The 24186-nt window shown below is 41.0% G+C and overlaps 1 protein-coding gene across 2 annotated transcripts in view; it reads left to right on the top strand.

Moving 5' to 3' along the window:
* Atg2b (autophagy related 2B) overlaps positions 1-24186 on the top strand; it is a 79897-nt gene that overhangs the window by 10198 nt on the left and 45513 nt on the right. The window contains exons 2-15 of one of the 2 annotated variants that reach the window (XM_005343521.3): positions 4200-4362; positions 7255-7407; positions 7891-7993; positions 10205-10367; positions 12153-12332; positions 14134-14230; positions 14805-14990; positions 15888-16042; positions 16131-16233; positions 17669-17930; positions 20071-20221; positions 20714-20806; positions 20916-21104; positions 23204-23477. In XM_005343521.3, the coding sequence (XP_005343578.1) occupies positions 4200-4362; positions 7255-7407; positions 7891-7993; positions 10205-10367; positions 12153-12332; positions 14134-14230; positions 14805-14990; positions 15888-16042; positions 16131-16233; positions 17669-17930; positions 20071-20221; positions 20714-20806; positions 20916-21104; positions 23204-23477 (2272 nt within the window). Of the gene's footprint in view, positions 1-4199; positions 4363-7254; positions 7408-7890; positions 7994-10204; positions 10368-12152; positions 12333-14133; positions 14231-14804; positions 14991-15887; positions 16043-16130; positions 16234-17668; positions 17931-20070; positions 20222-20713; positions 20807-20915; positions 21105-23203; positions 23478-24186 lie in introns of those variants that run through there. The other variant, XM_026781005.1, reaches the window with a different exon arrangement.

The following is a 24186-nucleotide window of genomic DNA, read 5'->3' as shown; positions in this document are numbered from 1 at the left end:
TCGGGTTTTTCTGTTTAACAACCCTTGCTGTCCTGAAACTCACTTTGTAGATCAGGGTGGCCTCGAAATCTCAAATATCCACCTGCTTCTGCCTCCTGAGTGCTGGACTTAAAGGTGTGGTCCACTATGTCCAGCTTGATTCTTTTCACCCAGCTGGATCTTTTTTGCCTGACTTGATCTTTTTCTCATGAGAACTCAGTATGTTTAGGAAGGTAGACAGCAATGAATTATTATTACCCTGGAGCCTTTTAATTTCACTTTAATAACTTTTTATTACTTTGGTACTTATATTTTATGGGTGTATGTGTGTGTAATAAAAATTGACTTTGGTTCAAGAAGCACTAATTTGCAATTATTTGCCCAATGCTACAGTAGAGACTAGAGTACAACCTTTTTCTGACTGTATGCATGGAACTCACTGGTGAACACTGAAAACAGATGGCTTTAAAGAGAAGCGGCGCTTCAGAGCTGGTTCAGGTGGCTCCACTGTCAGCTCCAGCGCCATTAGGTCTCACAGGACTAGCAAAGAGAATGTCATTGAAGTCAGTGTGACTGAGCAGCTTGAGGAGGTTCTCCTGCTGCTACAATAAACTTTGAATTGCACAGGAGTGAATTTCAGCTTCTTATCATTCAATGTACAGAGAAGTCTATGTAAGCTATTTACTTATCTCACACTTAGAGAAAGTGTACTGTAGCTTAGTGGGCCCAGTGTAAATTCTTGAACTATTGACTCTAGTAAGAACTCCTGTTTTCTTTTGATATTATCCTTCAATATTGTAATACAGCCCTTAAACCACTATATTTAGGATGTTAATGTGGCTACAAAATTGGGGTAGTAAATTTGGTATATATAGAGAAGAGAATCCCATTGAATCTAGTTTCTTAGATTGTTTGCTGATGTTGACAGATCCCTAAAGTGCAAAGGCTATCATGGCTTTTGCACAATTGAAAATGCTTAGATGTCTTTTAATTGTTCATATAAATGACAAAACTCACATTCTTGCTAGAAAAGTCCAGGGAATAAAAATGTGAGGTATGAAGCATCATCCTTAGACCCAGCTTGTCCGAAGATGGAAATTGGACACCCAGGTTTTGAATTTAAATTATGGAAATACTTAATACAGAAACAAGCATTTCTGAGCTTATCTTTTCTATTTTATATGGAGGATTTCATTTTCGGGGTCAGGTATTCAAAAACTTTTTAAAATGACTTAAACCTATCAAAAGATTTGAAGCCATTTTTAATATGAAAAATGTCAAACATAATAGCAGGAAGACTCTTACTGGACAGCTATTAGAGGCAATGGTTGCTGGTGAGATAGAAAAGGTTATTAGCTTGCCATAAAAGTAATTATAGTTTTGGATTTTTGCAATTTGCTTTTGACTTTAGCAGGGTGCCCAAGTGAGATTTTTTTCTCTCTGAAGCTAGTTTTAGCGACTCAGGCCTTTTCCCTGTATAGACAGTTAATTTCCTGGACTATGATCTTATGTTTACTGAAACCAAGGTGAAGGGTAAATACAGAATATTAGCAATTTGTTAGGTTAAGCAGAAGACCAGTAGATTACACCTTCCTGAGTCTGCTGTTAGAGTAGACATACTGTTTGTCTATTCAATGCCTCCTGCTTCAGGCTCCTTTCTAATCAATGAGTAATGTCAGTAAAGAAAGCTGTGCGGGACTAGTTTTATGTTGAGAACAAAGGTTTGACTGAGTGAATGCTTTCATACCAAGTCTTCATGGTTTGCGTGCGGGGTTTTCCCTACAGGAAAAGTCAGGTCTGTACACTACTGGGATACTATAGAAGGGAGAAATGTCATGATTCCACAAGATTTCTATGGAACTGACAGTGACTTATCCAAAAGACAAGTGTTCCCGCAACTCTGTAAAATGGGTTCTTCACAATATTATATTTTTTATTTTTATTATTTTTCTCTTTTTCTTTTTTTTTTTTTACAGTTTGGTTCAATATTATATTTTTTTGTGAAGTTGTTTAGTGGTCAGTCACCTGTCCTTTTGTTGTATAGTATTATGGGCTTGCCATAGTACGGTTCTCCTCTTTTGTTCTTCACAACGCACCAGGTCTCCATTGGGTTGTGATGTGCCATGAAAAGTGCATTGTGTGTGACAGCCAGTGATGCCACGTCAGAGGCTGGGAAAGAAGATGCCCCATAGCACTTTCCAAAGTCGAACTTGCACCAAAAAATGTCATGGTCACTGTTTGTTGTCTGGGTTCTGTGTCCTGGCAAAGCCCTTACATCTGATGAGTGTGCTCACTAAACCCATGAGAAACACCCCAAAATGCAGTGCGTACAACTGGCATTGGTCAACAGAAAGTACTCAGTTCTCCAACAACATCTGACTGGACCTTGTACAATCAGTGTTTTCAAAAGTTGAACATACTGGCTCTGGAGTTTGCCTCACCTGCCTCTCTCCAGCCGATGAGAAATCTCCTCCTCTTCAAATCCAGCAGGGTGCAGATGATGCTCTATAAGAGTCCTTCAAATCCTGAAGCAGAGATTGTAAAAAGTACTTATTTTTGTATGCATGTGTATGCAGTTGGCTTGTGCATGTCACATTATACATGTGGCAGTCAGGAAAAGTTGGCTCTCTCCTACCAGATGCTGTGGCATACATGTGGAGGTCAGGGGACAATTTGTGGTAGTGAGTTCTCGCCTTGTCCTGGGATTAAACTCAAATTGTCAGGCTTTACCTTCTGGCCCTTGCAGTTTGTTTTACACCAGCCTAATAGAAGAGAAGAAGCGGAGGAGGAGGAGGAGGAAGGGGACTTGAGGGGCTGTATGACAGGTTGAGGGATTAGAGGATTGGCATTGATAAGTGTTGGGAGCTGTCAGTATGAGTGGTGCGCAGAGAATGCGTGCAGTGTGGAGAGTGGGTGGGGAAACAGGCATAAAATGACATTTACGTGCGCATATTTTAAGTGGTAATGGATTGGAAAGATGATGGCATGTCAGAGAAGCCATGGGAAGTTAGACTTTGAAAAAGTAGGGCAGCAGTCCTCGGGGCTAGGATGGGATGAGGATGTAAGAGTTGAGGGCTGGGGTCTGGGAAGCTCAGTTGATAAAGTGTTCTCCCTGAAGGCATGAGGACTGGAGTTTGAATGTGCAGCACCTTGTAGGAAGCTAGGTACAATGACGCCCCTGTGGAGCTAGCCTAGCACAATCACCAAGTTCTAGATCTAGTGAGAGACCTTGTTTGGAAAGGTGGGGAGTGGCTGTGGAGGATAGGAGGATACCCGACATTGACCTCTGACCTTATATGTGCACACACAGTGAGCACATGCATCTGTGTGTTCACCAGTGAGAACACAACACAGATATTTCATACACGTATGTGCAAATACTCCCCCACTAAATAATAAACAACAAATACATGTAAATTTATTAGTTTAAAATTGTAATAAAAAATCCTTGCTACCTTTAATCCTAGCACTTGGGGGGCTGAGGCAGGTAGATCTCTAAATTTGAGGCCAGCCTGGTCTACGAGAATTCTAGGACATCTCTGTTACACAGAGAAACCCTGTCTTAAGAAACTTAAAAAAAATCCTTGTGTATAAATCCTTGGAAAATCTTTAGGGTTCAGACAGACCTCCTGAGGCAAGCTTTTTCTATTAGTCAGGACTCTAGAGGAACAGGACTGATTGAATGTATATGTATACAGAAAGGGGAGTTTAGAGTGGCTTACAGGCTGTGCTCTAACTAGTCAAACAATGGCTCTCTACCAAAGGAAAGTCAGAGAATCCAACAGTTGTTCAGTTCACGAAGCTGGACAGTCTTCAGTGTACACTGGGATCCTGAAAACTCAGACTCTGTTGTACTCGCAGAGTGAAGGAATGGACTTGTCAGTGTGTGGGAGGACTAGCAGGCAAAGAGCAAATGTTTTGCCTTCTATGGCCTTTCTGTGTGCTATCAGAAGGTGTGTCTGTGGAGGCCAGAAGAATGTTGGATCCCTTGGAACTGGGGCTACAGAGGGTTGTGAGCTACCCGGTGGGTCCCAGAAACCAACCTTGGTCCTCTGGAAAAGCAGCCAGTGCTCTTAGCTGCTGAGCCTTTTTCCAGCTGTGGCTTTCTTAAATCTCCAGTGCTCAGCACATTTGTGGGCATATTCACATCGCTGGAAAAGTTGGCATTCTGTGTTTTAAATCACATGTGATCTCAAAATGAACTTGGTTTTTCTCTCTAGTGTCTTAATGAAATCCTGGAGTCAGCAGACGCACCTTTAGAAGTCACTGAAGGATTCATTCAGTCAATTTCCCTGTCGGTTCCATGGGGCTCCTTGCTGCAGGACAATTGTGCACTGGAAGTGAGAGGACTAGAGATGGTCTTCCGACCTAGACCTCGTGTAGGTAGGTGTGTTCATGTGCCTGTTCTGCTTATTCAATCTCCACCCTATGAAGGTTGAGAAGTCAGCCCAATTGTAAAAATTGAGCGTTGGATTTATGACTTTGAACTGGATTTGTGAGATGTTCATTTGATTAAATAAGAGGATTTAGTACTTTGAAAGATGCATGTAAGTATACCTTTAGAACGTTCCCTCCTTATTCACACTCCAGAACACTAATGTATAGGTAATATGTGATTATTTCCAATTATCTGAAGTGACTTCTATTTTGAAGATTAAAAAATATTGTGTTTTCAAATGAGGAAGACTGTTCAATGATTCATGGAGAAATGTTGGAAGGGCATAAGATTAGACTTTTTTAAATTTAAGTTTTTGTTATTTTAAATTATGTATATGTAGGGAGTGGGATTAGGTATGTATGCACACGAGTGTATTTTCCTGAGGGTCAGAAGCATTGGATCCCCTGGAACTAGAGTTGCACGTAGTTGTGAGCTGCCTGGTGTGGGTGCTGGGAACCAAACTCAGGTAAGAGTAGTACAGGCTCTTTCTTCACTGCTGACCTCTCCAGCCTCCAGGACTGAACTTGAAGGGACTTTCATCGGTGTAGTGTTGAAGAATAATGACAGTGAATGATTATAACACTAAATTTAAAACTCACCACATTAGCAGGGCACTGGTGGTGGTGCAAGCCTTTTATCCCAGCACTTGGGAGGCAGCGGCACGTGGATCTCTCTGAATTCAAGGCCAGCCTGGTCTACAGAGTTAGTTCTAGTATAGCCAGGGCTCCACAGTCAAACCCTGTTTTTTTGCTTTGAAAAACCAAAAAAACCAAACCAAAACAAACCAACAAAAATCTCTAAAAATCTACCACTGTCAACAAAAAAACTTTCACCACATCCATAATGATGACAGTTATGTAAGGTGGGTCTGGATAAGGGATGTGCTTCTCAATTGTAGTGTAACTCAGAGAAATGGATAGACATGGTCATCTAGGTAATGCCATGTATGAATGTATCCAAATGTTTCCTGGAAAACAAGTTTAAATGATAATTTATAGAGCTATAGTGATCTATTTTGAAAGTAGAAATGCTCTAAATATTTTATTCATTAATTCATTTATTTTTGGGAAGTTTCACTATGCAGCCAGGCTGTCCATGATTGGAGCCCATGATCTTCCTGCCTCAGCCTCTTGAGTGTTGAAATTGTAGCAGTATTTCACCACACCTGGAAACAATCTGATATTTGTGTTTGTGTGCATGAATTTTAAAGCCAGAGGACATCCTCTGCTATTGTTTTTGTGTACCTTATGTTTTTGAGACAGGTTCTGTTACTCTGGACTTACATAGGCAAGGCTGGTGGGCCAGAGAGTCCCAGGGATCTGCTTGTCACTCTTCCTTGGCTCCAGGATCACCATATTAATTTTTTTTAAATGCACAGACTTAGGCCCTCATGCTTGCAAAGCAAGAACTTTACTGACTGAACTATCATCCTAGCTCCTAGATAATTTACTTTATAAGAACATTGCATCTAGCTGGGTACAGTAGCACATACCAGTGATCTCATCTCTCAAGCTGAGGTTCAGGAAGGATGATGCAAGTTTCAGGTCAGCCTGGGTACATAGTAAGATTCTATCTCAAACAAAACCCAAGTGACAACAAAAATTATTTGATCATCATCATTATTATTAGGGTTTTTTTTTTTTTTTTGAGGAAGGATCTCACTATATAGGTCTGGCTATCCTGGTACTCACAGAAACCCTCCTGTCTCTGCCTCCCTAGTGCTGGGGTTAAAGGCCTGTGCCACCAGTCCTGGCTCTGATTCTATCTTTTAACCATGGTGAATAAATACTCCCTTTGGAAGTTGAGCTTTGAAATACTTTTCTCTTTAAAACAGCCTATTAAAATGGCCTTTAAGTTCCATTTTGGAAGGCAGTAATTGTAGTAATATGTCAATTTGTTTTGAGCAGTGTATGGAAGTATGGATTTCCTCAGCAGGAGAGGTCTGGGAAGGGTTCTTAGGGCCCTTGTGTTTAGTCCTATGAGGACTCCCTTTAATTCCACCCGCATTTGTACCGGTTCTGCAGCTGTTGTCATCTGCTGATGCTGGAGTTCCTGGTGAGACCTCTGTATTCATCCTTGACAGTCATCTTTTTTTTCTAATGTGTGGTAAACTGTCTTAAGTACATAGCTCATAATTTTTCTATCTCTGTAGTTGGTCAGCAGACCTCAGCTCTCAGGCTAAATTAGTCTACCACCTCTTTTCATTAAGTCAAATTTTACTGAAACATCCCCATGCTGTTTGTTTACTCTATAGCTGCTTTGGCACTCTGAGAGCTTTGCTCAACACAGCACATTGCTCACAAAGCCTAACTGTCCACTGCCTGAGCCCTTTACAGAGGGCATTTGCCAGCTCTTGCTCCATATGTCCAGCATGGTGCCATGTACGAGTAAATATGCCTGCTAGAATTTGTTGAATGAATGTATGATTAAAATTTGATAAAATAAAACTTGAAATAAGAATATGATGTAGGGCTTTTTGTTTATTTTTTTTTTATTTTTTATTTTTTTTTATTCGAGACAGGGTTTCTCTGTGTAGCTTCAGAGCCTGTCCTGGAACTAGCTCTTGTAGACCAGGCTGGCCTCGAACTCACAAAGATCTGCCTGCCCCTGCCTCCTGAGTGCTGGGATTAAAGGCATGCACCACCACTGCCCAACTTTGCAAGGCTTTTTATCCTGTATTTTTATTGTTGTTCTGTTATTGTAAGGTGGTTTTTAAATGTCTAGTATAATTTCTCACAGGTAACATCATAGCGTTGAAAAATCTACCATAAATATAATACTTTAAGAAATGCCATTAACATAAGAGAAATTATTTAGGTTTATTGTACTTTCTGCAGCGACTGGGTCTGAGCCTATGTACTGGTCAAGCTTCATGACCAGCAGTATGCAGCTGGCAAAGGAGTGTCTTAGCCAGAAACTGACAGATGAGCAAGGAGAAGCATCCCAGCCTTTCGAAGGACTGGAAAAGTTTGCCGAAACCATTGAAACAGGTTTGCATCATGTAGACCTTCACAGCCCAAGCTTTCTGTAGTGGTCTGGGGCCCGAGACCATTCCATTGCAGTGATTTTAAAAGAATTACTGTTATCACTTCAGTACTTCAGGATCCAGGCTGTTTTAAACATTCCGCTCAGTTTTTCCTTGTTTTAGTTGTAGCCCATGGAAGGATCCGGCAGGCTACAAATCTACATTATCCCAAGTTTCTGTTGTGATGTGGCTTGGTGATATGCTTTGGGTACAGTTGTGTTTTACAAAATTCAGTTTCCGGGCATTCAAAAGGAAAGAAATCTGCCTTTTTAATTTTCTTACCAGAGTGGATGGGAGGCAGCAGTGATGGGGAAGAAGCACTTGCCCAGCATGGAGGAGGCCTTTGCTTGGTCCCCAGCAGCCTGGAGGAGGGGGCGAGGTGGAGGTCGGGTTTTTATTTGGTGTACTCGTGGTTTTTCATTGACGATTGATTGCTCATTTGCTCTAGTGCTAAGAAGAGTGAAAGTTACTTTTATAGACACTGTGTTAAGAATTGAACATGTGCCAGAAAATTCCAAAACTGGAGCTGCACTTGAGATCCGAGTAGAGAGGTAAGATTCTTTTGTCTGGAAACTGTTTCTGACATTACACTTTGGGACACTACGAGAGACCAGAGGTGATGCTAAATTAATGTATTGCACAATTTCAGAGTGAATTATCCTCTCATCCCATTACAGAGCCTGTAAGCATCGTTTAGCATGTGATCATATCCAGTGTTATGTTGAGCTTGTCTAATAAGCAATTTTCTTAGTTAACTTGAGTGCCACTATGTTGAGGTTCTTTTACAGAGTGTCCACTATTCCCATGTGCACAGTGTAATGTTTAAGTGCATTAATTAATTCTTAATCTGAAAGACTTAACTTTATGGTGCTTGGCTTGCATACTTCTTTATTGAAAAAGGATGATGGTGGTGTTTCTTTTGAGGACTTTGTGAGGGTTATTTTAAGGTTAAATATCTAATGATAATTTGCTTAAGTCGGACATGTTGCTTTTATTTTTAATGTATATTCTCTAGAGTTCTGACACAGTATTGATTTGAGGTAGTTACTGCTCATCCATGGCCATGTTATATTATCTCCCAACAGAAATGTTCTTTGAGGGGAGCTGGAGACATGGCTCAGTGGTTAAAAGCATTTCCTGTTCTTCCAGAGGACCTGAGTTCAGTTCCCAGCACTTATGTAGAGTGGCTCACAATGACCTACAAGTTTAATTCAGTGAGATCCAATGCCCTCTTCTGTTCTCCCTGGGTACCTGCATACACATGGTGTATACTCATACAGATACACATACCCATAAATACATTTAAAAATATACAGTGAATACCAAAGACCCATTATGTGTGCATCTAATTGGGCCTTTTTCAAGGTTTGTACAGTTATTTTTGCAGTTGTAATCTTTAACAAAGATACACTTAAAAGTAAAATAATTGTTACAGATCTTTTGAGGTAGAGTGCATTACTTTAGGTGATATATAATGAAACAATAATATCCAACTAGAGCCTTGTTATTTATCTCATTAAACTGGAGGTTGCTAACAAAAGATTTCAAGACAAAGTCATCGGAGACAAATGGGGTTTTGCTATGACTCTATGCTTGTAATCCTAGCACTTGGGAAGAGGAGGTAGGAAAGGGTTGGGAGTTAGAGACAGCCTGGGTTACAAAGCAGTACTCAGTTTTGTGAGGGAGATAAGGATTGTTCCCCTTGGGTTAACTTTAGGAAGTTATTATTTTTTCCCCTGAACTTTAAGAGCCCTTTAAAGTTATCCTTCTTAGATTTTAGGTCTCTCTCTTTGTGAACATTTTATTTTACTTATTTAAATATTTAGTGCAGTGATTCTGACATATGTTATAGACATGAAAATGTTTTATAAAAGTGAGTTTTATTATATTTTCACACAAATAATGTATTTTAACACACATACACGAGTTATTTTCTCCTATCTGTTCCCACTCCCTCTAATCCCCCCTTTCCTTCCCAATTAAATATAATTCTTTTGCCAGGTGGTAGTAGGGTACACCTTTAATCTCAGCACAGGGACAGTCAGGCAGATGGATCTCTTTGAGTTCAAGACCATCCTGGTATACATAGACGTCCCATGATTGCCAGGGTTACACCGAAAAATGCTGTCTTGAAAAACAAAACCAACCAACCAAGCAAAATTCTTTTGAGACAGAATCTCATGTAGCTCAGACTGCCCTTGATCCTGGTTCTCCTGCCTCTACCTTCTCTGTGCTGGGCTGCAAGCATTCTCATAGGCATAGTTGTAGGGGTGCTAGCACTGACATTTCACTTTAACTTAAAAGCACTGTCTTTTTTTTTTTTTTTGCCATGACGCAATCCATTTATTCATTAGCATCTCCCTGATAAGCAAGCCTCTCCAAACAATGAAATAGGCATAACCCGAGCTGAAGGACCTAATAGCACCCATTCTTTCCTGCTCTTTAGCTACAAACTTCATGACTTAATCTCAGCAAAAAGAACTGAAATCAAGGTATCTGATAATTCTGAACCACTGGATCCAGGGGACTTTTTGATTTAAACCCATTTTCACGAGGACCAGGAATTTCTTGTTCCTTTACAATCCAATGAACACTTGAAAAGAACTACAGAAGAACAGTGTGTAGCTAAGTGTGCCCGCACAGGACTCGGGACACTACACCAGACATTTGACTAGCTCTGTAGATCAAACTGGCTTTGAACTCATCTCATTGAAAGTACGTGTCCCAGGAATTCCTTACAAATGCCCTTTTGTACCTTTCAGAACCGTGTACTGTGATGAGACTGCCGATGAGTCCTCAGGAGTCAATGTGCATCAGCCCACAGCGTTTGCTCACAAACTGCTGCAGCTCTCTGGAGTGTCTCTCTTCTGGGATGAATTTTCTGCTTCAGCAAAATCTTCCCCCGTGTGTTCAACTGCACCAGTGGTAAGAAAAATGGAACAATCCCCCAGATAGTGGTGGAGGTGTTGCTCAGTAAGAGTCAGGAGAGTCAAGAGATTCAAGGGCAACCTCAGATAGTGAGTTCAAGGCCAACTGGGTGTATGTAGACACGAGACTGTCTCAAAATAATCAAACCAAAAACCAATTCAACAAAACAATCAAAAACATGGTCACAGTTTTTTAGAAGTTTCATTCAGGTATGGGAGTACAGCATTTGAGAGGTTAAGATAGGAGGGGCAGCCTGGTCTACTAGTGAGTCTCTAAGAGTAAAGAACCAGGGGACTGTTAAGTTTTCCCAAATACACATTCATTAGTGAGTCTCCATCTGGTTTAGCAAATCTTGTTAATTTAGATATTTAGCTAATGTAGCTGATACCAGCTTTGAACCCCTGAATCTCTGGCCATCCTGCTAGACTTGCTGCTGCCTGCCATTGGAATCAAGTTGACCTACAATGTGCAATGGAAGGGCCATGGGGTCAGCCCTGGCTGGCAGCTCCTCCCTCCAAGAATGCTGCTCATTAGTTAATGGAGAAATGTTTCCTACATATCTGTAGGTAAAATGAGGGAGCCAATCCTAGTGGTCAAGCCTCTGGGCATGCCTGTGAGGATCCTCTAGAATAGGTGGTCAGGCCTTCCCTAAATGTGGGGGTCTCTCTCTCTCTCTCTCTCTCTCTCTCTCTCTCTCTCTCTCTCTCTCTCTCTGTCGTTTTTCAAGACAGGGTTTCTCTGTGTAGCCTTGGAGCCTGTCCTGGCACTAACTTTTGTAGACCAGGCTGGCCTCAAACTCAGAGATCTGCCTACCTCTGCTTCCCGAGTGCTGGGATTAAAGGTGTACCACCACCACCACCACCTGGCTGTAGCTTGCTTTCTAACTGTGGGTGCCATGGGAGCAGCTGGCCTTTGACCACTTTGCTTTTCACACCCTGGTGGAATGTGTGCCTACACCTAGGAGCTAGAAGAAACCCCTCTTCCTTAAGTTGCTTCTTGCCAGGTATTTTGTCACAGCAACTGGAAACATGGCTCATGCAGTGCCTCGTCCTTTCACATTAAAAAGCTGTGCTACCTTCCATGGCTTAAAGGCTCTGTTAGTGAACATTATCATGGACTCTGACTTAGTGTTTTCTATTATTAAGAGCCCTTAATTCCAAGCACAGAATCTTTCTATAATTTGCCTTTTATATTCAAGTCAGATCTTTTTCTTTTTTAAAAAAATTATTTATTTTTTTGAGGCAGAGTCTCTCACTTTGTCAATGTGTGGCTCAGGTTGACCTCAAACTAGTAATCTCTTATCTCAACCTCCTGAATGCTGGGATTATAGACCTTACTTCGATATTGATTTGGTTTATACATTGTATATTATTTGAACAGATACTGTATATGTACGATGTACATGAGAACCGATACACATACAAACTTGTGTGTATTGCATTTGGGGGCATATGTGTGGGGATCGGAGGACAACTTTGTAGAGTCAGTTCTTCCATTTTTATGTACATTGTGGGATTGGATTTAGGTCTCCAGGTTTGGGGCAAATGCCTTTACCCACTGGATCATCTTGCTGGCTCTGCACTAGTCTTATAAAGTCTTTTTCAATGACTTGTTTTTATTTCCAAGGTGCTGTACTAACACAGTAATGCTCCATTTTAGCCATAGATAATGGTATGTCCAGTGTGATGATGCAGTTCTCATGTCAAATCCAAGGTGACATTTATATACACCCGGACTTATTTGTGCTAAAATAGTTACTTTATTTTTATTACATTATTGTAGGAAACTGAGCCAAAGCTGTCACCTAGCTGGAACCCCAAAATTGTTTATGAGCCACACCCACAATTAACTAGAACTTTACCAGAGATAGCACCCTCGGATCCAGTGCAGATTGGAGGTCTAGTGGGCAGACTGGAATTGAGTCTCACTTTGAAACAGAATGAAGTGCTTCCAGGAGCCAAGGTCAGTATTGTTGTGTTGTCTCTGCAAAACTACAGGTATTTATTTAATCTACACAGGGGCATAGTGATTGTGCTGTGGGTTGTCCTGTGACTAAGTATCTACTATCTTCACTCTCAGTGTTCTGGCCCAGATTTCCTGCTTTCCTTTTTGTGAACTGCTCTCAGGTTAAGAAGTCCTTGACCAGGTCTTCCCTCTGCTGGCTTCTGAGGAGGTTGCTAATGGAGCAGATAGTGTAGGTAGCTGTAAATACTGCAGGGACTGCCCTGCTGTGGCAACAGCCTTGGGAAACCATCGCTTGTATGTCTTTGGGGAGTACATTTCTTAAAGAAGTAAGACCCATGAGCAAAGCTTTCATGGTTCTGTTTGCCTGGATATGGTCTACATCCATAAGCTCTGATTTCCATGCAGATGTAAAGTTTTGCACACTGTATTTTGATATGTGTAACTATTCTGTATGTTGATTTTTGAGTTCTACATACTAAGGGACAGAGTAGTGGTAGTATTGTATGGTGGTATTATAGTCCAGTTCCAGCCAGTATTGAATATTTGGAGATACTATCATCCTTGCCTGTACATTAATGTTTTTGTATACTAACGTGTATATTTTGTTTAATGTAAATGAATATTATATGGAAAAATTAAGTTCTAGAGATCAATAGTGGGCAGCACAGAGCTTAGAGTAGATGTAACAGGGCAGCATGAGGTTAGAGCTTTAGTCTTTCCCAGCATTCCTTAAACCTGAGTCTTTCAGCTATGAGTTCGGAGATAGTGCCTCTGGAGGCTGTTTTATATCACACATTCAATTTTAGTGGATTTTTGGGGAAAGTATTATACAGTAGCAGGGAACTGCTTTGGCTTTGTTGTTATTTTCAGTGTTTTATATTTTCAAAAGATACCAGTGAGTAATTTGTTTTTTGTATTCCAAATTCAGAATGTACCCACAATGAAACATCTTTATGACAATTAGAAATGAAACTCCCGATTTTCCATCCCAATGAAAACCAGAGATTGTGGTTTCAGTACAAGAAATAAACTTGTCCAGTAACAGAAACACATTTCCCCATTCTGGATATGGCCTGGGTATCACCAGTCTGTAAGGAACCCCATAAAACACTGTCTGTAGGCACAACAGGAGAGCCATGTCATAGAAGCAGTAAGGCTTTGCATTTGTGTCTGCCTAGGTTCAGATCTGGCTGCAGAGCTATGTTAACTTTGCTTTGTGGGTCTGTGTCCTTGTCTGTAAAACAGAAACAGTAATAAGTAGAGAATAGGGGCTGGGTGATGGCTTGGTGCTCACCACACCAAGTAAGACATGAGGGGAAAGTGTGCACAGAGAACAAGAAAGAAAGCATTCATTAGTGCTGATTTCTGCCTGGGTTTCGATTGTGGCTTCTAGCTTCCTGTGCAGGAGAAAGTAGTGTCCGTGCAGCTGCACAGTAGGCTCTTGAGAAGCATGCTGTAGAGTTCCAGTGTGGCTGACCCAGTCTCACAGGTGCTGACTCCATTGGTTCTAAGGATTTGGTTGTTCTGAAGGGTGATGAATACCATCTTGTTGCTGTGTTTACAGTCTCCAGAAGACTTAGAGACAGCATGATGCTGGACTTGCTGACATGGAATTTCTCAGGGCTTTCCCTCTTGCAGACATGGTTGCTGGTCTATATGCCCTTTAGCTGAGATTGTGTGAATTAGGTGAAGCTGCCCAACACCAAGGGTGATCCTTACCTTAGTACCCTAACATCTACCTAATTCCTGGTGATGAGCTTGTAAAGTACTTACTCTCAACTGTTCTTATGTCTTTAAGTTGGATGTTGATGGACAGATAGATTCCATTCATCTATTCCTGTCACCAAGGCAGGTACATCTGCTTTTGGATATGTTAGCAGCTATTGCTGGACCAGGCAAGTATGACTGTTATAATTATTTCCTCTAATTCTTGAAACTGCTAGGTGAAAATATAAAACATAGACTGATGAAAATATATTATTTTGGAGTATATGGCATTTAAGGTACATTTTAAGTAGATATGCTAATTACTTTATTGTTATCATGCTGTACATTTGCATTCAGGTTATTTGATCACATTCATTTGAAAAATTGTTCTGAGCTAGGCAGTTGATGGCTCATGCTTCAGAAGCAAGCAGATCTCTGTGATTCAAAGCCAGCCTGGTCTACAGAGAGAGTTGTAAGTCAGCCAGGGCTATACAGAAAAACTCTGCCTCAAAAAATTAAACCAAACAAACAAAAGAACCCATACAGTAAAAATGTAATTTTTGTATACAATAACTCACACACATTATTTTAAGTACTTATATCTTCTAGAGTTAAGAGTTTAGATTGTTGGCTACTTGCTTATGTTTCTTAGGCCCCTGCTTGATGTAACTGGCTTTGCTATTGGATAAGTGGGGTTTTGGAAAGAAGTGCTTAAATAACTAACTACAAATTAAATTTTTGTTTCTTTTTATATACTTGTAGAAAATTCTAGCAAAATTGGGTTAGCTAATAAAGATAGGAAAAATCGACCCATGCAACAAGAAGATGAATATCGAATTCAGATGGAATTAAACCGGTACTATCTGAGGAAAGATTCTCTGTCTATGGGTGTATCTTCAGAGAAAAGCTTCTATGAAACAGAGACAGCTCGTACACCTTCTAGCCGTGGTAAGCAGTTTCTGCAGTCAACACTAGACCTATGTTATTTCATTGGTGGAACAAACATTTAGCAGTGGGGAACAGAAACCCTACATGGGGCATTTGGTTCTGTTCTGTTGGCTCACCAGCAATACAGTGATGCACCAGCACTACCGTTTCTCAAGTGTATAGTTGGCCTAAGCAATGGTGTTTTTCCCTAAGGAAAGTCAGTTTGTAAAAATGTACAGCGACACATAAGTAGGTTGGGAATAACTCATTATATAATTGTATGCAGTGTACAGTCCTAAGTAGGAAGCGTTGATAACCTTTCCATCTTGTTGGTGTAATAATTACCCACTATTCATTATAGGGATTTTTGGACTGTATGAGCACTAGTGTAAATAGTAAGAGTCTGGTGAAATGTGAACCAAGTAAAAAAAAATTAAAGCCTACTTAAGAACTTTGAGACATAACAAACTTGATTTATGTGAGGTCAGACAATCATTAGAGAGAAGACATTGATTTGTCAATAGAATTCTAAATGTCTCTGGTCCTTCTTTCCCATCTGGGAAATAGCTGTGTCCGTAAGAAACCAGAGATTGCAAATAGTTACACAATTTTATCTTTTGCAGCTTGGTGCTGGAGATGAAACTTAGGGCCCTGTGTGAGCTTGTGCTATTTAAAAATCTGAATTTTAACTTGTAACTTGCCATATGACAACTAAAAATTTGCTGTATTGCTGCATGTCATATAAACCCACAAAAGACTCAGGGAGACTTGACCTTTGCTGACTGTGCAGTTGTATGTTTACTGTGCTGCTGACGACCGTGCTCAGCACACCACACAGAGCTGTGTCTGTTAGTGTGGCTAAACTACTTGGAGTACATTGGTGGAATATATCATGTGATGAAGCCTAATTCTCTCTAGAAGAAGAAGTTTTCTTCTCCATGGCCGACATGGACATGTCTCACAGTCTGTCTTCTCTTCCACCCCTTGGAGACCCTCCACACATGGACTTGGAGTTATCCCTGACTAGTACATACACAAACACGCCTGCAGGATCGCCGCTAAGTGCTACTGTGGTAAAGTATTACTCCATATTCTCTGTTCTTCAGAAGACATCTCTAAGAGCCTACACTTTATTTATGTATTTAAACCAATCTTTTGCAGCTGCAGCCAACTTGGGGAGAGTTTGCGGACCACAAAGAGCAGCCTGTAAGAGGGCCAGCATTCTCGTCTGACTTGGTCCACCCGGCGCCTTTACCAAAAGCTGGTTAGTTTCCACCAGAGGCCTTGAAAATTAAAAGGAAAAGCATATCTATAAGATAATGTGTTTTGATTTTTCCCCTTCCCTCCTTTCAGAATAAACATCTGATTCATTTTTTTCTCTCTATCTATTTATGTATCTCTGTCTGTCTACCTATGCATAGCTATCTATTTATTAATCATCCACCTACTCTTTTCTGTGCTCCTGAGGACTGTACCTAGGGCCTTGTACATTGCAAGCTTATACTCTGTACTGCCATATTTTTGTGTGTGTGTGTGTGTGTGTCTTTTGTAATTTCTCTTTTAGTCTTGGACAATCACAAAGTTTAGAAAGAAAAGAATAATTGAGTAGTTCATTGGAAAATATTTTAGAATAGTTACTTATTCGTTATATTCTATTTTTTGTTTGTTTGATTTTGTTTTTGACACAGGGTCTTATGTAGTGCAGACTGACTAACTGTGATCGTGATCTCACTTGACCTTTTCACCTTCACCGCCTGGGTGCTAGGTGTATGCCACTATGCTGGGTTCTCATTATAGTCTTTGTGTATTTAAATACATAGATATTATAGAAAAAATTCTATGTTTCATATCATTGCAATTTAAAACTTACAGTTAACTATCTGATTTGTGTGTGTGTGTGTGTCTGCGTGAGTGCACGTGTGTGTGGTGTGTATGTAAGCCTGTGTGTTTATATGTGATGTGTGTGTGTGTTTACGTGTGCCTGTGTGTATATGGTATATATATATATTTGTGTATGTGTGCATACATATGTGTTTGTGTGTAAGTGTATGCACATGTATGTTTGTATATATGATTATGTTGTGTTTTGTGTGTATATGTGTAGGTGTGCTCATGTGTGTATATGTGCTGTGTGTATGTGTGTGGGCCTGTGTATGTATATTCATGTGTAGCATTGGGCATAGAACCTGAGGCCTTGACAGTTCTCAGCCAGTGCTCCATCATTAAATTATACCCTAGCTTCTTGAGTCTTTTTCTCAGTGTTTTTGTATTGTTTGTTAGAAAAAAAAATCTGTTTTGGTCCTGCCCTTCCCTCCCCAGTACTGGGGTTGAGCTCAGTACCATGAGCATGCCAGGCAATTGCTCTGTGACTGTTCTTAGTACCGTGAGCATGCCAGGCAGTTGCTTTGTCACTGTTCTTAGTACCGTGAGCATGCCAGGCAGTTGCTCTGTCACTGTTCTGTACTCGATCCTTGCTCTTCAGAATTTAACTGGAAAATTCCAAAACTTAGAGTTTGATGTGGAGCTTTTGGTTGATTTTAATTTTTTTCTAACACAGTTTTATAGTCTAAAAGATGTGTCCACACATTTCTGCTTACTGAGATGGACTCTTGGTGCTTTAGGTGCAAGAGTCCTGCATATCAGATGAACAGGGTAGCAGTTTAAGATGTTCTGAATCCTTAATACTGGATGTATTTCAGCCCTGCCCTCTAGGTCTGTTTCAGTGGATGAATCGAGGCCTGAGTTCATCTGTAGACTGGCAGTCGGCATCTTCTCAGTCTCCGTGCTTCATATCGATCCTCTGTCTCCAGCGGAAACATCCCCAAACATTAATCCATTGACACCCTTGGCTGTCGCGTTCTTCTCTCGTATAGAAAAGATGGACCCAACAAGATTGTCAGCAGAAGATTTTAAGTCCTTCCGAGCAGTCTTTGCAGAAGCTTGTTCCCATGATCACCTTAGGTGAACTCTCTGATTACTTCGGAAAGAACCACATGCACACTGAGTCATCTGTCTACTCTCTGTTTTGGTTTTCAGTGGATAACGAGTGAAATTTACTGCAGTACTACAAAGATACCATAGGGTCTCTCCTTCACATTGAATAGTGTGAGAATGATGCAGATATAGATCTAGATGGGTTGTAGCTTCCTCCCTGTTTTTTTTTTTCCTTTGGTGTGTGTGTTTGTGTGTTTTGTTTTTTTTTTTTTTTTTTGAGGCGGGGTTTCTCTGTGGTGTAACTGGCTTATAGACCAGACTGGCCTTGAACTCACTGCCTCTGTCTAGAATTAAAGTGCTAGAATTAAAGGTGTGCGCCACAAATGCCCAGCTCCCTCCCTGTTCTTGCTAGTTTGTCTTAGCACATTTGCCACCATCCCTGCTATCACTATTGAAATGATGGAAATGGTTCTTGGGGCACTGGCAGTGGCAGAGATGGTGCTGTGCCGAGAGTGGTACTGATGAGGAGGGCTTGGGAAAGGCTGGTGCTAGGCCATGAGAGGTGGGTAGCAATACCAGGCCTGGGCTGAGTGTTCAAATGATTTTTTTTTTTTTTTTTTTTTTTGCTTTTCAAGATAGGTTTCTGTGAAACAGTCCTGGCTATCCTGGAACTCACTCTGTAGACCAGGCTGGCCTCAAACTCATTGACATTCACCTGCCTCTGCTTCCAGAGTGCTGGGATTAAAGGTGTGCACCACCACTGCCAGACTCTGCTGATTCTTAAAACCGTGAGCCCTCATGAGTTGAGCCCTAATAGATGGGCTGACTAAATTGGATACTATAGGGTTAACATGCACGTGCTGTTTTATTTTAGCCTGGCGGTGGTGGCGCACGCCTTTAATCCCAGCACTTGGGAGGCAGAGGCAGGCGGATCTCTGGGAGTTCGAAGCCAGCCTGGTCTACAAGAGCTAGTTCCAGGACAGGCTCCAAACCCTGCCTCGAAAAACCAAAAAAAAAAAAAAAAAACTGTTTTATTTTAATATAAATGGTGATCTGTGATATTTTGTATAATGAGGCAAAGAAAATTTGTATTTTAGAGAATGCTTGTTTTTGGAGACAGGATCTCATGATATATAGTCCAGTCTGGCCTCAAACTTTCAGGCAGCCTCAGATAACCCTGAATTCCTCTCTGTCCTTGTGCCTCTACCTTATGAGATGATGGGTGTAAGCTGCCATGCTTGGCTTTAGGCAGTGGTGGGGGTTGGACCCAGGGCTTCATGCATGCAAGGCTAGTGCTCTACCAAGTGACCTAAACCCTTACCCCTAGCTCAAGGTAATTTTAATGTAAATTTTCTGGAGTGTTAAAATTAACATGTGAAGTAGTTTTTGACCACCATCAAAAGATGCTTTACATGTTAGGACCATAGTACTTCAAATTACATTGTAAGAACCTTTTTCCCTCAGTTTTGTCAAATCTCCAATTATTTGCAAGTAGAAAATATGACACAAAAACCGTGAACCCCATCAACTGAAGTTTTAAAGTTCTGCATCATTGTTGGTCCTTGGTTTTTGGGATAGTCTCAACTGTAAAAAATACCAGTCTCAAACTCATGGTCTTCCTGTCTCATCTTCCAGAGTACTGGGATTTCGGGTGTTTGCCACTATGCCCAGCTTGAATGATGTTTTTAGATAGTTTTAAGACTCCATTTCATACATTTTACAGATCTGCAATTTTTTTTAAGTTGTTTTGTTTTAAGGCACAGTTTTGCTGCCTAACCCTGGCTGGCCTGGAACTGACTCTGTGTAGGCTCTAGACATCCATCTACCTCTGCCTCCCAAGTGCTGGCGTTAAAGGCGTGTGTGTGCCATGATGCCTGTCCCGGTCTGAGATTTTATCCACTGCAGGATAAGTTTGGAGTGTCGAAGAAGGAAGAGCAGTGTTGGGCAATACAGGCATCCTGGGAAATTCCCCACAGTAGAGATGCTAAGGAATAGGAAATGTGAAGCTCATGTCCTTAGGGATATTAATGATTACTAGCAGCTTGAATTTGGTAGAATAAGCATATAATTATTATACTAACATTTGCATGTTGCTCTCTGCTTATGTATATTGTTTAATTTAGAAGCTTGTGGAGACTTTTAAATGCTTCTTTCTTTTTTATGGTAGATTTATAGGCACTGGCATCAAAGTGTCCTATGAGCAGAGGCAAAGGTCAGCTTCCCGCCATTTTAGCACCGACATGTCGATTGAGCAAATGGAGTTTTTGGAGTGTCTATTCCCAACAGATTTTCATTCTGTCCCTCCCCACTACACAGAGGTAAATGTTGGATACTCCCTTGGATGATTTTTAGATTTGCTTTGCTTTTTTAAGAATCGAATGAATAATAACAGTTTTCTTTAGAGCATACCAGCATCACAAAGAGTGTTAGTGTTTTATTGTTGTGATTGTTGAGACAAATTTTAAAGTATGTCGTTCAAGGTTATTCAATGAATCTAGTAATTATTTGAAATGAAATGAGAGTTATCTGAGGAGGCAGACAGGTTATGAGCCTGCCATTTTATTTTGTTTTAAAGTTTTTTCTTAGCTATTGATCAGTTTGAACCCTTGCTTCAGATGAGGAGCTGAGGCTCACAGAAGTTTGCTGCTTGAGTGAGATTTACATTGCTAGAAAGAGGCAGAAATGAAGTTTGGGGCCAGCTTTTCTGACTTCAGAGAGCTCCTCTCACCTCAGTACTGCTTCTGTAGATTTCCATGATCGATTGCAGCTTAATGCCCTAGCTTTAACTCATCTCCATCCTTGTCTTTAAGCTCCTAACGTTCCATTCCAAAGAAGGGACTGATGCCCACCTCCCCGTGTGTCTTCAGCTTTACTATAAGCACTCTGAGACTAGAGGACCCCAGGTGAGTCCTCCCTGTGGCTACCACTGCAGATTGTTTTGGGATTTTTTTGTCACAATTGTTAAGTTTTATAGTTTTGTTAATAATTGTGTGTGTGTGGTTTTTTTTAAAGGGTAATCAAGCAAGACTGAGTTCAGTTCCTCAGAAAGCGGAATTACAAATTAAATTAAATCCAGTGTGTTGTGAGCTGGATATCAGTATCGTGGATAGGCTAAATTCCTTGCTTCAACCACAAAAACTCACCACAGTAGAGATGATGGCCTCGCACATGTATGCATCATATAATAAGCATGTTAGTTTGGTAAGTATGTAGACGTTGCACATAAGCATGTGCTTATTGGGATTTCTGAGAAAAGTCCTAATAGATTAAATAGACTATGTCAGAGCAATATTACTTACAATAGTAAAAAGTAGACATTTAAAAATTATTTTTACTTTTTGAGACAGCATCTCTGCATAGCCCTGGCTATCCTGGAACTCACTGTGTAGATCAGGTTAGCCTCGAATTCAGAGATCTGCCTGCCTCTGCCTTTTGAGTGCTAGGATTAAAGGTGTGCACCACCATGCTGGGCTTAAAAATTACTCTTAAATTTCTTGTGCAGTTCTGACCTAAAACTTGATATGTAGCCAAGGGAAGACTTTGAACTCTTGATCCTTCTGCCTCTACCTCCCTAGAGCTGGGGTCATAGTGTACACCACCTAGCTCAACAATGCTACTTCTTTGCCTTGATGAGAACCAGGTAAGGTTTGGTAATTTTACTGGAAGACATTTCCTGTTTTATTTCTAACAAGGTATGCTGTGTGGTATCAGCTGCATGAAGAAGGCTCTGCAGGAAGGATTAAGTGAGAAATAGAATGTTTTTCCATGCAAACTTTTTTTTTTAACCTTCTGAGATAGCATCTCATTGTTAGCTCAGGTTGGTCAGCCGGGAACTTGTGTTTTTCCTGTCTCAGCCTTCCCAGCAGGAAACTTAGGGCATGCTCCACTCTGTCTCACTTTCCTTAGACTAATGTTAAACTGTACATGCAGAAAAAGATGATGTGCAGAAGAATGACTAGGCCCATCAGTTGACAATGGGATTGGACTTGGAGAATACTGTAACATATTCATGAAGTCTTATTTTCATACATTCCATAAACTCGAATGGTGTAAAAAGTAAAGCTAGGTAGCACAGGTCTGCTTTTGAGAATGGAGAGTGATTGGCATCGCATTGTATTACTTTGCTCAGCTCTGCTATGTGGCATGGACTTGTATTAGCACATTGGGAGTTTGAATGTGTGGCCTGTAGAACCAGGCCCAGCCTGAGAGGCAGCTTTAGGGGAAAGGAATCAACACAGCAGTGAGTGCCCATGATCAGATCTGCTCTGGGGCTCAAACAGGAGGCTGTCATTTGGAACACACTTAGGAAACATGAGATTCAATCTAAAAAGACAAGAAGGAAAGGCGCAGAGACATTTTATTTCCTGCCTGTTTTACCCATCGTTCCTGGTGTTTAGACTAAAGCAGCATTCTTAAGTGTATAGGCCAGTCTCTATTTGCTGTTAACCTTGGCTGTGTTGGGATGACCTTATTATCCTTGGTTTTATTTTCTTAAAAATTTGTTTTTATTTTATGTGTCTTGATATTTTGCCTGCATGTATGCCTGTCTGTGTAAGGTTGTCAGATCTCCTGGAATGGTAGTTACAGACAGCTGTAAGCTGCCATGTGGGTGCTGGGAATTGAACCCAGCTCCTCTGGAAGAACAGTCAGTGCTCTTAACCATCTCTTCAGTCCCATCCCTAGTTTTCTTTAGTATGAGATTAGAATTTGTGTCAAGAAGTTCAATAGGGATGAGATAGAATAGATCTGTGAAAATGCTGGCTTCTAACTTTAGAGAAGAAAGGGAAAATTAAAAATTAACTTCTATTTGAATGGCATGATTTTAACTGGTGTATGTGGGGACTCAGGAGTCATTTGGTGAACACTTGGAACCTTCGTGTGCCCTGCTCTGATCATAGGCCTGGAAGCAGAGGAGTAAGACTGGTCTTTGATATGGCAGCAGTCGTGTGAGTTCATATGGGCCCTTAGGGCAGCCTAAAATGGGCAGATTCTTCAAACTGAGTGTTGAGTATGGTACTGATTTTTAATTTTATTGGATTTGGTAGTAGGCTGGTTCACACCTTTTCTTTTTAGTTTATGGTAAGATGTGTAGGGATCTATAGTGTCTTTCTTTTTACTTATTTTTGTATGAAGATTCAGCTATTGCCTCAGCAGTTTTGATTTGGGCAATAGCTGTTTCATTTGAAGCTTCATTATACAGTAGTGGTTTTTCACTTGTGTCTGGATGCATTGTGGCATGTAGGGGAGCAATGATAGTATTTGCGGAAATGCTAAGCGCTGCTGTGATTTATGTCTTTCAGCATAAAGCTTTCACTGAAGTGTTTCTAGATGACTCTCACAGTCCTGCGAATCGTCGGGTGTCTGTACAAGTTGCCACCCCAGCGCTGCATCTTTCTGTTCGCTTTCCCATTCCTGACCTTCGGTCAGACCAGGAGAGAGGACCCTGGTTTAAGAAGTCACTTCAGAAGGAGACCCTCCATTTAGCATTCACAGATCTGGAGTCTCAGACGGAGTTTGTGGGAGGATCCACCCCAGAACAAACTAAACTGGAACTGACTTTTAGAGAGCTAACTGGTAAGACTGAACGCACTAGCAGGGAGAAGACTCTGTGCGGAACACTACTCCTGACAGCACCCAAGATGTCAAACTTGGGAACACTTAGAAAATAGAGCAGCAGCTTTCCCCCAGAACTGTGTGGAGAGAGAGATACAGTATAGTTAAAAAAGAGACACTGCGAGGCAGGCATGGTGGTAGCTCACGCCTTTAGTCCCAGTTCTCAGGGGGTAGAGGCGGGCGAATCTAAGTGAGTTTGGATCAGCCTGGTCTACAAAGTGAGTTCCAGGACAGCCAGGGCTACACAGAGAAACCCTGTCTCAAAAAGAAACAAGCAAACAAAAAAGATGCAGCACAATGATTGATTTGCTCTGATGAAGTTCTTATTTTCTGAAGGAATGCAGTGTTAGCCTTTTGTAGCATTGCTTTTTACTTACTGTGTGCTGATAGAGGCTGGATAGCCTGCACGCTACTCTCTGCTGGGTCCTGTGCTGAGCGGGTCACATACATTCTGTCGTTTCCTTTAGTTGTTCCCACCATGTGTTAGATTTACTGACCCGTGGGCTGAAGAGGATGTGTTTCTCAGCTCAGGGTTAGTAAAGACCAATCTGACACCAGAGCCTGTGTTCTCAGTCACCACACTAACTCACTCCTGTGACACTTAAGATCTGGTATATTCTGTGTCTGTGTGGGTTAATGAACAGGGTGTGTGGCAACTCAGCCCCTGCCT

The sequence above is a fragment of the Microtus ochrogaster genome, chromosome 1, assembly GCF_000317375.1.
Source record: "Microtus ochrogaster isolate Prairie Vole_2 chromosome 1, MicOch1.0, whole genome shotgun sequence".
Classification (NCBI taxonomy): domain Eukaryota; kingdom Metazoa; phylum Chordata; class Mammalia; order Rodentia; family Cricetidae; genus Microtus; species Microtus ochrogaster.
This window is presented reverse-complemented; position numbering and strand designations above follow the sequence as displayed.